Here is a 13,135-nt window from a genome sequence, read left to right as displayed (position 1 = left end):
AGGTTTTCATTTATTTATTTATTTGAATGAAAAGGCCTTGGTTCCCTTTTGCTTAAAGGACTCTATAGTAAATCACATTTTAATTCACAAGGAAAAAAATACTTCTTTGCCTTGAAATAAGTTTACTTCCCTTTGCATTACATACAGTATCACATTTACAGAATTAACATTGCATCACATTTACACCATAATATACAAAACAGGCTTTTCTTAAAAAAAGAAAATGTAATGTATATTCATTTTAAAACACTATTAATTTGACTTTTTATTGTATTTGTAATTTTTACTCTGGTTTGTTAATTCCTTTACACAATGCTGCTCTAAAATCCTTTGGTACACACACACACGCATGCACACGCACACACATTGCAGCCCGCCTACTCCCCTGTCCCACCACTTCCCCCCACAGATCTCACACTTGTGCAATTGTTTCACTCTCTTCTGATATGCAATGTCTCACTATCACGTGAAGAAGACGCTTGGATTGTTCTTTAACCAAAGAAAAAAGAAATCTGATTTTAATCTTACTGGATAAAAAAATACATATCTCTCTACTTCTCGTCCGTTTAAGAAGAACATTTTTAAAAACAAATTGGACATACTTCTGACGACAATACTGCTGCATGCAGTGGTTCCAGCTGCCCAGGAGCGATGTCATCTCTACCTTCTCACAACAAAGATTCGTCACGCATCAGAAAGCAACTCTCTGACTCTTGTCCAGTTTCTTCTGTTGCCACTACTAAGAGCCTGCGGGTAAGGCCTGATTGTCTTTAATCTTTTAAGTGTTTGTTTAGTGGCAGGAAATGCCATAAAAGGAAAACATTAACTTTGAGGTTCAGTCATTGTCGAAGAAATGTGTTGAAAACAAGCCACAGAGGTATTTCTGAGCATTAGAACACACATAACTCATCACTGCCTTCAGTCCAATTCTACTTTTTTGGTCTGTTTTGTTTTTTGGACATAATTGTGTGGCATTAGCTAATCATTTTGTATGATTTATGCAGTACAATTAGGAAAAATTAGGGAAGTAGGATTTCTCAAAATATGCTGGACTTCATGTGTCTTCAATTGTTTCTGCAACATGATTACAATGTTTAATTTTGGTACTCCAGTTTTACATTCTATCACTGCAGAGGTGATTTTGTGGTAATTTAGCCCAATACAGCCCAAAGTGTAATAAAGTTAGATTATTAGATACTTGTAGTAAACCATGTGGAGAATGTGCAGTTTTATATTGTTCATTACTGTATATGAGGATAGTTCAAATGACCCTAGTAACACATAAACTGATAAATGAAGCTACACATTGATGTTCGTGAGCAAGGGAGCAGAAAACTTGAAGGAAATGTTGTAATAAGCAGTTAGTCTTATCTGTTTATGCAAACCAAGAACCTCTTGAGAAAAATATATGGTGTGACGCAGAGAAAAGTTTGTGAGAGAGAGGGCAACAGGAAGAAAGGAGGAGGAGGAGGAGGAGGCAAGAGAAAAATAGAGAGAAAGAGAGACAGAGCGGGGAGGATGAAAGACAGGATGAAGAGGAACAGAAGGAAAGAGGGACAGAGTGCTTGGAGGACTGACTTGTGGGAACCCAGTATTTATGGATGTTTATCTCTCTGCTAGTCCTAAGGGAAGCTCATATTTTCCATTTGGGAATAGCTGGTCATTAGACAAAAAGTCCCTCACAGAATCTGGGAAGGCTGGAGGACAGATTTCAGATGGAGTCAGTCCTTTATGAGACAAAGACACAAAACCTTTTTGATCAGCATCTGTTTCTGTGCGATACTGCTTAATATAAATCAGAGCTTTTTCCAGGTCTGAATACAGTATATTGTTCATTGTCATTTACCTAGCATGGCAGGGTATGCAGAGATGACTGGATGTCATCTCTTTAAAGGTCCCATAAATGTCTGAAGTGAAGCGTATCACTGTGTTTACACAATGTGCCTTCAACTTAAAACCCTGTCTCTTCTTTAGAGAATTCAGCGTACTTTATCAGTTTCACGTGACATGTAGCTCTCAGCCATAGGTTACATGTCTGCTTTTTGGCTTATGTTTATACTACAGTCTCTACCAAAGGTCTCTGAAAGAATAAAGATGCAGTGTAAACTGTCTTATATTAACAAGTCAATTCTCTGTTTGAATTTTCTAAAAGACAAAATGCAGAAGTACAGGCAACAAGCAAGATCATTACTTTTACAAGCTTTAAACAAACGTATTGTTTGCACTAAAAGAGTTACAGTAAGAGCTTTTCTTATGATGAATAAGCAGAAAACACACTTGAGGATTAAAAGGTGGGTTTAGAAAAGAAACGTGGCAAAGCTATTTTTGTCTACTGGAGGCTGTATTTTGCTTTCTTGCCTTTTAATCTCTCACATCACACAAAAGTGGGCAGCCATGCTAGTATCTTTACAAGGCTGTATTTAGGCACAGCAGTGCTTTCAGCTAAATGCTAATGTCACCACAAGACTTGGGTATATATTTTCTTTTGCTCTCTAAGGTTAGGATGTTTGTGCCATAACATTTGCTAATCAAATGGTAAAATCTTACCAGATTATACCTATTGCAGACAAATTTTTGAAGTATAACAATAACAAGTATCCAAGAAGTCCTCCAAGCACATTATAGTGTTGCTAATTTGTTCCTACTAATCTTAATAAAAAAAATTCTTTATACGAATATCCATAATCTGTAGGCAAGGGACACAATGTTTGGTAGTGAATATGTTTCTGTTTATAGTCTGTTTGTAGTCTGAGTGCTACTGACCGATGATCTAGCAGGTTTGGGTGCATCCAAGTAAGCGGTCAGCATGGAGAGCCAAAGAAACAGCATTTGCAAACACATCCAACTGTTGAAACGAAGACTCCAGTCTGACCTTTTTCTAAAATGACTGTTTAGTTTTGCCTTGGCTCTCTGTTTATTTTTCATTTCCTCCTGCTATTTGGTCGAGTTCAGACAAAGAAACTAGTTGGTTAGCATTAGATAACAAGTGCAATCTGAGTGAAAATACACAAAAAAGCAGTAAACACATGTTTAAAATAACCCAACTATTTCCTATACTCCATGGTGCTGAGTTACACCAAACCAAATTTCATGAGTGACATTAAACTGAAGGAGCTCATAGGAAATGGAAATGGAGTGGAACTCATGTGGTGTTTTATAGTCTTACTGACCACGCAAAGGGCTTTGGACTAAAAGCTACAAGCACATATAATCTAAGTACTTTATCTACCTCATGTTTATGGCCAATTTAAAATGAACAGATAAACCACGAATACATATCTTGTGAGAGAAAGCCTGAGTGCCAGTACAAAAACACATGCAGGCACAGGCACAACATAACAGCATGCTCCCCAGAGAAAGACCTACCTTATCAGTGACAAGATAGGCCTATTCTAAACAATTCTCTATTCGAGCCTCAATTTTTTGCAGTAATGATAAACATATTTCAAGCAAGTGCTTGAGACTATTTAGGGGGCAGAAGAGTGTTTGCTGAGCTCATGGATCAGAGGAGCCAGTGGATGTTTTCTATAGAGTCTGACTTCTATTTGCAATCATAGGCACTGCCAGTTGTTGGCCACTAAAGAATAGAGGTCCATTGTCCATTGTTGTCCATTGTTTAGATACAGTCTATAGTTTCACTACAGTTGAATGTGGCAACACAAGTGTACATTTTACATCCACTTTTTTTTCTTATTGTTGCTAGTGGTCTTAACTTTAAAATTTCAAATCACAAAAGGAAACAAACTTTAAAAAAATATGCTATGGCCTTCCCGGTCACTGGATGTCCACTGTCAACTCAGCAGAACTGGTGTGGAAGACTTTGTACCAGTATATATAGTCTTTATATTTTATACTATATTATATTTACTAACCTTATAAGTTGATGTATTATCCTATATTTTGTCATCTCCTAAGGAAATTATTTCCCAAGTTAGAGGTAAGCAGTAGTCGGTGCAGTAGTTATTACCTTTTTTGGATGTGTTTTAGCTATCTGTGCTTGTCAGTTTATTTAAGGAATCATTTCCTCTCCCCCCCCCCTTTAACTTGGCTGAGAAATTCAGACTGCCATAAACCTTTTTTTCCCCCACTAAAAGTCCCTTTGAACATAATTCTCGAACAAGTAATTTTCCAGAAACCCAGACATGCGATTGCATGAATATTGATAATATAGTCTGTATCTATATTCACTGACATTGTGCATGTAATAAAATATGCTCTGTGTCCAAATTACCTTTATTTTAGTGTAACAGTCTTATGCAGAAGAAAATGTTTGTGCATTTGCTGGAAAATGGGGTTGAAATGGTTCCTTATGCAATGTAAGGTTTGAGTTGGGGTTAAGCACAGCTGATATCTTGGTTAAGATAATCAGGAATGTTTTTAAAAGTGCTTATTGTGGTTGTCATACTGTATTTTTTTTAAAACTTTGGTCAGATTGCACCCCTTTCTAAAACATTTTCTTCTCATTTCAGCATGAGAGGCTGTCTAGGTAAGGTTCTTCTAATTTGATTTACACCATCATTAATTGCATTACCACATATTACCAGAATGACAGCAAAAACAGGAATCTATCCATTACTGATTATTAGGAGTATATCCATTCAATTGGGCAAAGAGTGTGCTAAATCTGAATTAAGAGTTAATACATCTCCTATGACTTCAGATTGGGATCATCTGGATCATCTGATGTCTCCAATGACACATCAACAAACCATGCTGAGTCCTACTTTTTACAAAGAGAGAACAGACTATCTGCAAGGAAAAAGGCACAAGAAGAGACAGCAAATAATGACTATAAAAAGGTATGTGATACACCTTAAATACAAATGTACACGACTGTTATAGATTTGTAATTTGTAGATACTGAGTGCTACTTGTTGAAAGTACTGTAGATGCTTATGTACTGTAATAAAAGAACAAAAATAAAAAGAGCACACAGAGATTCAGTGGGCTCAATAATTTGTAACATTTGGATTTAATGAAAATGATGAATAGAATGGGAACTACTGTTGATAATATTCAAATCTAATTTCAAATGTAAATTAAGTATGTAAGTTTAATACCACTGCATTTTTTTTAATGTTGGCAGATGAGAAAAATAGTTTATACATATGAAAATATATGAAAATGAATCAGAAAATGACAGTGTCCACAGCTGTACTATTACCTCTTTCGGCCACAAATTAGACAAAGCAATTGAAACAATTAGATATAGGTGCTATTAGCATGCTAACATATTCAGGGGGACAGATACTAAGATGCTAATGGGTCCTATATATGTCGCTTTATGAAAGTAATATGATCACCAAAGATAGCACAGTTTATCTTGACAAACACAAGTGCCATGAGTGTTTCATCCAAAACTTGTTGAAGCATTTCCCTCAAAGCCACTAATGTGAACATCATGGGCGGAAAAAAGTCTCCAAAGTCAATATGATTCATTATACATGTAACACATATACTAAACCTAATGGCAATCTAATGTCTGTCAAGATATTTTAAGGAAGAAATCTGACCCTGATGGAAATGCTGAAAACTGAAACTACCACAAAAAAAGAGTCCTGGTGGCAGTGTTTGGTGGTGGAAATCCTAACATGTGGGTATTTTGTAGATGTATGAAAAGGCACTGGCAACAAATCAAAGGCTCAAGTCCCGACTAGAAACAAGTAAACAGGAACTCACCATGATTCAAGACCAGCTGGAGAGAGCACAGGTACTCTAAGCAAGGCTGAAGTAATGATCCAGAAACACTACTGAGAAACAAATTAACCATTTGTTTAAAAAGGGCAACAGTCCATTTTTTTACATAAATATGAGACATTGATAACAGAGACTCCAGAATCAAGCTGTTTCCATAAATTGCAATCTTTTCTCATAGTAATCTCTCTTTGCTGCAGAAGGGGAGACAGGATGACTGTGGGGCCAATGTGCTAGAAGCAGAAAAAAAGGTATGGACTCAAGAGGAGAAGTGTTTTTAAAGCATTTTTACTCGTTTATTTTAATTACCTTTAATGGTTATACTTAAAGGAAAGCTGGAGCCTTAAAAAGAGGATATCAGATATGGAAGAACAACTGAAGGTAAATGTTTTATAAATGCCTTAAAACTGAATTTTAACATTAAGTCTCTTTTGAGAATATACAGTAAGTGTTTGGTTGTAACTTGGTGCTGTGGTCTCAGCTGTTTTGTCTTCAGTGCCTTTAGCTGACATCATTTGTCACCATTATGCTCTGCTGGCTGTGGAATGTGTGAGCACCGCAGCGACTGAGCAATCAGTATTCATCTGCAGCGTAAAGCCCACAAATGTCTGCTGTGTTCTGCCCAAGTGAATGCAAACACAAACCTCTTGTTATCTGTGAATGAGAGACCTAAACAAAGATGCTGGTCTAAAAATATACCTTTACAACAGAGAAATTATTCAAAACTGGTCTAAAACTATCTGTCTGTTGGTGTGTATGAACACATTATTGTATTTGTTTAATAAAGATCAGTCTGTCCTTTATTCTTTAGGCCAGTTTTCTTTCTGTACCAGTTACTAATAAGAGTAGAAACCAGAAACCTTCATAGAATGTACATAATGTACAGGTTAGAAATAGGTTTAGAAGTCTCAGGCCATGGATCAGATTGAGAAACCAAGAAGCACTGAACACTTATACAGTAGCAAACTATGAGTCACAAGGTAGGTCCTCTCTGCAGCATACCTGTTTTTTTTCATCCTATTTGACTTGAATGGGGTCCAGAATCTAAAAAGAGAACTTAAAAGTAGCGACTAACACCTCAGGAGAGTGTTTATCCTCACCATAGATCAGAGGAGCCAAAAAGCATTTTTCCCATAGACTACTATACAGCTGGACATGCAGGAACCATCTCATGCTGGTGATAAGAAAGACTGTAGGTTTAAGGCACTTTTGCATTGCTTTCACTTTTCGGACCCTGAAGCTACGTCCATCATTTACAAACACCAGCAAACTTGTATTGAGTTTCACTTTAAGCAGGACCTTGTTGCTGTCCACTTTGTGAGCATGATTTTTTTTTCTCTTAGAAGACACCTTTCTGTATCCCTCTGTTTCCCTCTTCTGTGTTATGCACAACTTTAAAAAGTGGTCTCTGCACAGATCAAGATTCATTGTATTTATTAATATTGTATGTAAATGTTATGACAGTTGTGGGGTGTTGTGGTCACTGTCGATCAAATCTAGTGAAACAAATTTTGTACTCAAAGTAAATGTTGTTTATAGCAAAAAATGGTTACTTGTGGTTTTGGAAGCATCCAAGGTTAAGCCTTTGTTTTAAGAGGTAGATTAGCATGTGTTCTGTGGGTGGTCTGTTGTTCTCTGAATCTGCCACCTCCCATTTGATGTGACCAAGGCTGAAAAGATTGCTGACATGACCAGAAATAAAAACCATTCCTTGGTGTGTAGCTCATGAAGACAGTACCAAAGTATGAACTTTTAAACTACAAATAAAGAACAAGCAAATCCTTATACTAACCACTGTAAGCAGAAATGCTCTACTTTTTAGATACTCTGTCCACCCTTATGTTTTTATACTCTCTTTTCCCTCAGATTAAAGCAGAGCTTAAGATGGAAAACCAGAGACTAAAGGATGAGAATGGGGCTTTAATCCGTGTCATCACCAAACTCTCCAAGTGAGAAGGGAAGCAGACAGGAGGGAAGAAGAGGGAAGGATTCAAGAAGTCATATTTTAATCTGTATCCTTTGTATTTCTGAAAGCATAAGTCCATCCTCTGAAAAGATACGTACATTGGTCAGCAGAATGTTTTAAACTGAGCCCTTTCTACTGATTGTTTAGAAAGATTTAAGAGATGTTGATTTAATACTGATTTTCCATCCCCCTGTTCACTTATAAGAAGACACATTTGTCCAACTGTAAATGCAGAATACATCAAGTTAAAATTTAAAATGTAAACTCACTAAATATTTCTAAATAAAGGCAAATGCCAGTTTATGTGTTTCTTATTACTGTCTTTATGTGAGTAAATTCTCCTCAAGTAAACAGTTTGTCTGAAACTTTATTAATGAGTAGAGACTTTCATAAAAATGGACAAAATATTGCAGGTATTTCCACAGAAGCATTGCCATGGAAACTGCAATATTTGGCCTATTCCTTATGCAGATCATGAAAACGGGCTCTGAACTATCAGGGACAGTGGGTGATGGATGAGAAACATTTTTTAAGAACGTAGGAGTTTCATCTCTGATTTAAGAGCTTTACCTTGACTGATGATACTGCAAGTAACACGGTCTTTGGCTTACAAGTTTAAATAGAAAAAATGTTTAAAAAATTATGTATTTATGTATTTTTTCCCTATAAAACTGTCAAAACAAATTTAGCTTTCTTGTAAAGTATCAGCTCAATCTCATGCACTTATTAATCTGTCATATTAGCGTCAATTATATAGGAGTTGTGGTGATTTTGATCAAATCACATGGACTTTATCAGTAAATGGTGAATGCGATATCCTTTATTTAAAGGCATAAAACTGTGTCTTTTTACATTTTTTTAAACGCTGGGCTGTCATCTATGTGTCACACTCAGCTATTAAGCTGTTTCTTGGCATTTATTTTATGCATGCAACGCCACCTGCTGACCATAAGTGGAAAAGCATCCTCTACATACATTTACACAACACATGGGACAAAGCTACTTAAAATGCCTTTATTTCCTATTATTACATATGGACAACACAGCGATATGCTCTGATCACATCCTCATATTTTGGTTCCCTTGAGTACTTCACTTCTACACAGAATGATGTATGAGTACAACTTTTTTGGTCTTTTTTGTTTGCTTTTCTGCTGGAAAAACATGGATTCTGCACAGAATTAAATCATGCAGTTCACAAAAAGGCACAACTATTGACACACCTCTACAACAAGACAAAACAAGAATGACGAACGACATTCAAGCATTTCCCTTGTCTATGTTGCTGGGTAAGTGAATATATAAGCGAGCTGCACTGTCTTTGGATGTTCTGTTATATGGCTATGTTGACTTAACAGGATCATGACTGTAGAGGAACCATTACCAAAGCAGCAGGTTGGCAGTATTGCATTTCGAATGTTGAATGTTGAATCTGCACTGTTTGGGTCTGCTCTGTGCTCAAGACAGCTTGTGAGACCCAGGAAGACAGGGATTTTGTTGCCTGCATCGCAGAGAAGTGCTAACATACCTTAACAGAAGACCATTTAACGAATGTCGGCTCTACACTCCTGTCGAAAATACACAAACTAGCACATGTAAAATATAAGTTCTATATCAATGAGTAGAGGATGTGCTGACACACAGTGTACTAAAGGATGTAATGAGGTGCTTCTCCACAAAAAAAGATATTGGAATTAGACATTAATCCTCTGTCTTCAGCTCATCTCCTCGAAACCAGAAACACAGTCTTAATGTGAAAGATAGAGTGCAGAGGATTAGGCGTGTTCATCTCCATGCACTCCATCTTATAAATACGGCTTTATCTAATCGTAAATGATAATGACTCAAAAAGCAGAAAAATGAATGCCCAGATTGTAAATGATGTGGTGGACAGTGTCAGTATCTCAGAGCATGCACAAGCAACACAACACCAGCTCATCCTATTGTAATCCTTTAGTTAAAGTATATTAGTTCATACAGTGGCATTTGTAATGAAAAAAAAATATTGATTGCTTGATTATTAGACTGGAGCTACTTAAAAGAACAGCATCAATAATCTGGTATGCTGTAAAAATATTTAATTACTTATGAAGCAAAGAAAACACTACTGAATAATGAATTAACAACTGAATTCAGTTTAGTTTATCCTCCAATTTAAATAAAAGCTAATTTGCTTGAAAAGCAACAAGATGAGGAGGTACAATTTAATGAAGTGTGACGAAAAAGGGGCTACAAGTCAGTTAGCTAATGTACGGCACTGACATTTGATTAACTAAGACTTGACACCCGTCTGGCAGGAGTACATGAAGGAAACACTTAGGTACACTGAGATAGAAAATTAAGGAGACAACAAGTATTCTCCTGTTTTGAATTATATACAGTTAACCTATTATGTATTAATACACTCATAAACTAACAATTATTACATGACTTGTAGCCTGAGGAAAAAAAACACACTAGCATAGAGACACATAAAAACAATGACAGAAAATCAGATGATCATGCAGTTTGCTGAAAACACAATGGATTTCCATGTGACACTTAAATCAGCTGTGTTTTTAACTAAGGCATTCATGGAGTCTGGTAAGCCAAACATGGATTGTTCAGACATACATTCAGTCATACACTCAGCAGAAATTCATACACTTTGCAGTCAGTGCATCCTTTTTTTATACTCTGTTTTATTATAAAAATGACACAGAACACAAACACACATACACAATATAATTATGGTTCCTCTTTAAAACATGCCACTATTTACATCATCTTGTAAATACATGCTGTAGCCTATTAACAAATTTTGCGGGATGCATATGTTAACAATTGTAAAGAAGTACTGTGGATGAACCTGTCAATGTGCCGCTGCTCACCGTTAGATATTTCTGCTGGCGACGTGGATGCAAACGAACGACTGCCTTAACATGTTTTTTTTTAAACAAACTACCCCTTTATAAAAATGTCCTGAAAAATCTATGTTGACATTTAAAAGCACTCACTGTAGACACAAATTTCAATGAGTTAATTTTTTCCAGTTTCTGAAATTCTGAGAAAATATTTTAATGTGTTGGCCTCCTAAGATCTGATTTAGGATCTTTTGATTTAAAGAAAGTAATTCTCAAAACACTGATTCCCTGATTTTGTCTAAATTAGAATTCACTGATAATGTCAGTGTATCAACTCTGGTTGAGTGGATGAGTGGGCTGGAGCCAATCCCTGGAGATAATCCACAAGAGATGTGTCCAGTTCCATCAATTCGTGGCCAAAATTACCTACGTAAGCAGTGAAACTCAACAACAGAGAGCCTCTAGACAGTGTTTGAAGCCAGAAATTAGTTGTCATTATTAATGATTTCAGTTATAGTGATTTGAATTATAAGAAAATGATACTGACTGTTTTCCCTCCCAGTAAATTAGGAAGATTTTTCAGGTTCAGGTTGTCACCACACGTGATTACAGAAAGTGTCATCCATTTTCTAAAGCTTTTTTTTTTTGTATTTTTGGTTCCTGCAAGAAATGACAATTTTAATCCTACATGTGTCTACACTTAACTTAAAGAAACCAATATGGGGACAGTCATGATTCTAGTTAAGAGCAGCTGCTACAGGAAAGAGATCAGGTCATTGGTCAATTCAGTGGAATTTAAATGTCAGCATTTTAAATGTTCTATCTTCAGTCATTCCATTATAGTAATCAGTTCTTTGTGTCCTTTTTTGCCTCCAAGCCGCTAGACGTTACACTAATAATTTGCCTACAAGTTTCAACATCACCATATTGCAGCACTTTGTCTCCAGGATCAAAAAGCTTGTGTCCCGACCGAGTGATTCAAACAAGACAAAATACTGCGAGGCATGATACATGCTCTATTCTGCAGCTCTATTTGGTTCAAGCAGATGGTCCAGGATGTGTGTATTGTATATGTTTGATGATACAGTTGCTATGTTTAGATTCTACAAACCTCATTAATACTTCCTTTTAAAAATCAAAGCTACATCTTACACTTCAAATTCAATAATCTATAAAAACATTTTGTCTTTGACAGAAATCCTCATGTTGTTTCAGCAGAAACTACAGAAATATTGAAGTGAATTACAGTAGAACTACAACAACAGCCAACGACATGGAATCGTTTTAATGAATGTCAAAACATAATGACCAAAAATGGCACTGTCTTTTACTAAACAACAGAAATCAAAGAAGCATAGTCAGTACTGTTTTCAGCATCATTGGTAATCCTTTTTAGTGCCTTACTTCTACAGTGGATAAGTAAGGTTTTACATCCAGGTGGTCAACATAGCTCAAGCCAGATTTCAAATGGCACATTCACAGTGTCCCTGACACATTTTGAATAATATTCAACCACTTTAAAATAAACAATAAAACCTGCACTACTTCTCAAAGTGTCATATCAGGAAGGCACCCTTGTATTCCTGTCTTACATTACACCTGTCTGAAGACACAGAAATGTGGGTTGAAGCTAAATGCATAGATGGGCCTTCGTGGCAACACAAAACAAGCAACTTAAGTCAGATAACTGCATCATCCCTGCCATATGGTTCTGCCTCACTGTTTGCACCTCCATCTCATATGTGAGCTGATAAAATCAAGAAAAATGTCATACATATTCCAGAATTAATTGTTGCATTCATTGATCTCAACCTGATTCATCTGCACTTGAATCTCTTTGCATTGATAGACTTAAGACAAACTTTATGCAGGAAATAACCCCAAATTACAGTACTTTCTATTGCAAGTTAAAGCACAGTTATTAGCAAGATACAATACTGGGCGTGGTGCACGCAGAGCAGTGAGGAGGTAAGTAAAGCATGCTCTATAAACTAAACTAAAGCCTTTTTTTTTAACATATCCAGCATTGTCTTCACCAATACTTTCATTCAGTGTCAGCACCCTAAGAATGAGATTCTTCAAATGAAGGAAGGACTAAAAGTCGATCATTCATTAACCAGTCACCCGGTAACTCAACACCATTCTTCTCAGCACACATTAATGTGGGAAATGTGATGCTCAAAAAGAGTTTCAGATATTCTACAATGTCTTTTTTTATATTTTTTTTTTGAGCAGGACTTTTGACAAATAGTCATGTGTTAAGTCATGAAATTCATGCAAAGTAGGGATGAAGATTGGATTTCTGAGTTAGTGCATTAGCTGGTAGGTGAGGCGTGTTACTTCTTTGCAGCCAAGGCTGCCAGCTGGCCATCAATTTCCTCCTCTGGCTGCAATGGGTGCCACTGGGCAATGGGACGGCGTGGATTAGCCAGCATGTCAGACCAGTGCTTCAGACCTAAGCCAGTAGCCTTGCTGCCCACGAAGATTTTTCCAATGGCATCATTCTTACCTATCTTGTCATAATCAAACACTGTGACTGCCACCAAGATTTTCTGAGAAGGCAGCGAGAGAAAATTTATTCAATTATCTGTTTTCTGGACATTTCATCATTCAAACTGTAGTGGAGATTCAT

At 36.5% G+C, this 13,135-nt stretch overlaps 2 protein-coding genes across 6 annotated transcripts in view; one reads left to right on the top strand and one right to left on the bottom strand.

Moving 5' to 3' along the window:
* Positions 1 to 392: 392 nt before the first annotated feature.
* LOC100699773 (protein phosphatase 1 regulatory subunit 12B) lies at positions 393 to 7,974 on the top strand. Of its 3 annotated transcripts, XM_003453663.4 has the most exons (7): positions 395 to 753; positions 4,470 to 4,486; positions 4,661 to 4,799; positions 5,609 to 5,710; positions 5,895 to 5,945; positions 6,025 to 6,075; positions 7,561 to 7,974. In XM_003453663.4, exons 1-7 carry the CDS (start codon positions 652 to 654, stop codon positions 7,645 to 7,647), a joined length of 549 nt encoding a protein of 182 aa, XP_003453711.1. In that variant the 5' UTR covers positions 395 to 651; the 3' UTR covers positions 7,648 to 7,974. The 3 variants fall into 3 exon arrangements, with proteins under 3 accessions (XP_003453712.1, XP_005458475.1, XP_003453711.1); XM_003453664.4 differs by lacking the exon at positions 5,609 to 5,710 and having other exon boundaries at positions 393 to 753; XM_005458418.3 differs by lacking the exon at positions 6,025 to 6,075 and having other exon boundaries at positions 394 to 753.
* Positions 7,975 to 8,653: 679 nt separating this feature from the next.
* syt2b (synaptotagmin IIb) overlaps positions 8,654 to 13,135 on the bottom strand; it is a 31,851-nt gene continuing 27,369 nt past the window's right edge. For all 3 annotated transcript variants that reach the window (XM_005458415.4, XM_005458417.4, XM_003453662.5), the window contains exon 9: positions 8,654 to 13,055. In XM_005458415.4, coding sequence (XP_005458472.1) covers positions 12,840 to 13,055 — 216 coding nt within the window. In that variant the 3' untranslated portion in view covers positions 8,654 to 12,839. The remainder of the gene's footprint in view (positions 13,056 to 13,135) is intronic.

Source organism: Oreochromis niloticus, linkage group LG5 (assembly GCF_001858045.2).
Source record: "Oreochromis niloticus isolate F11D_XX linkage group LG5, O_niloticus_UMD_NMBU, whole genome shotgun sequence".
NCBI lineage: Eukaryota > Metazoa > Chordata > Actinopteri > Cichliformes > Cichlidae > Oreochromis > Oreochromis niloticus.
Note: the sequence above shows the minus strand (reverse complement) of the source record. Positions and strands in the feature narration are given on the sequence as shown.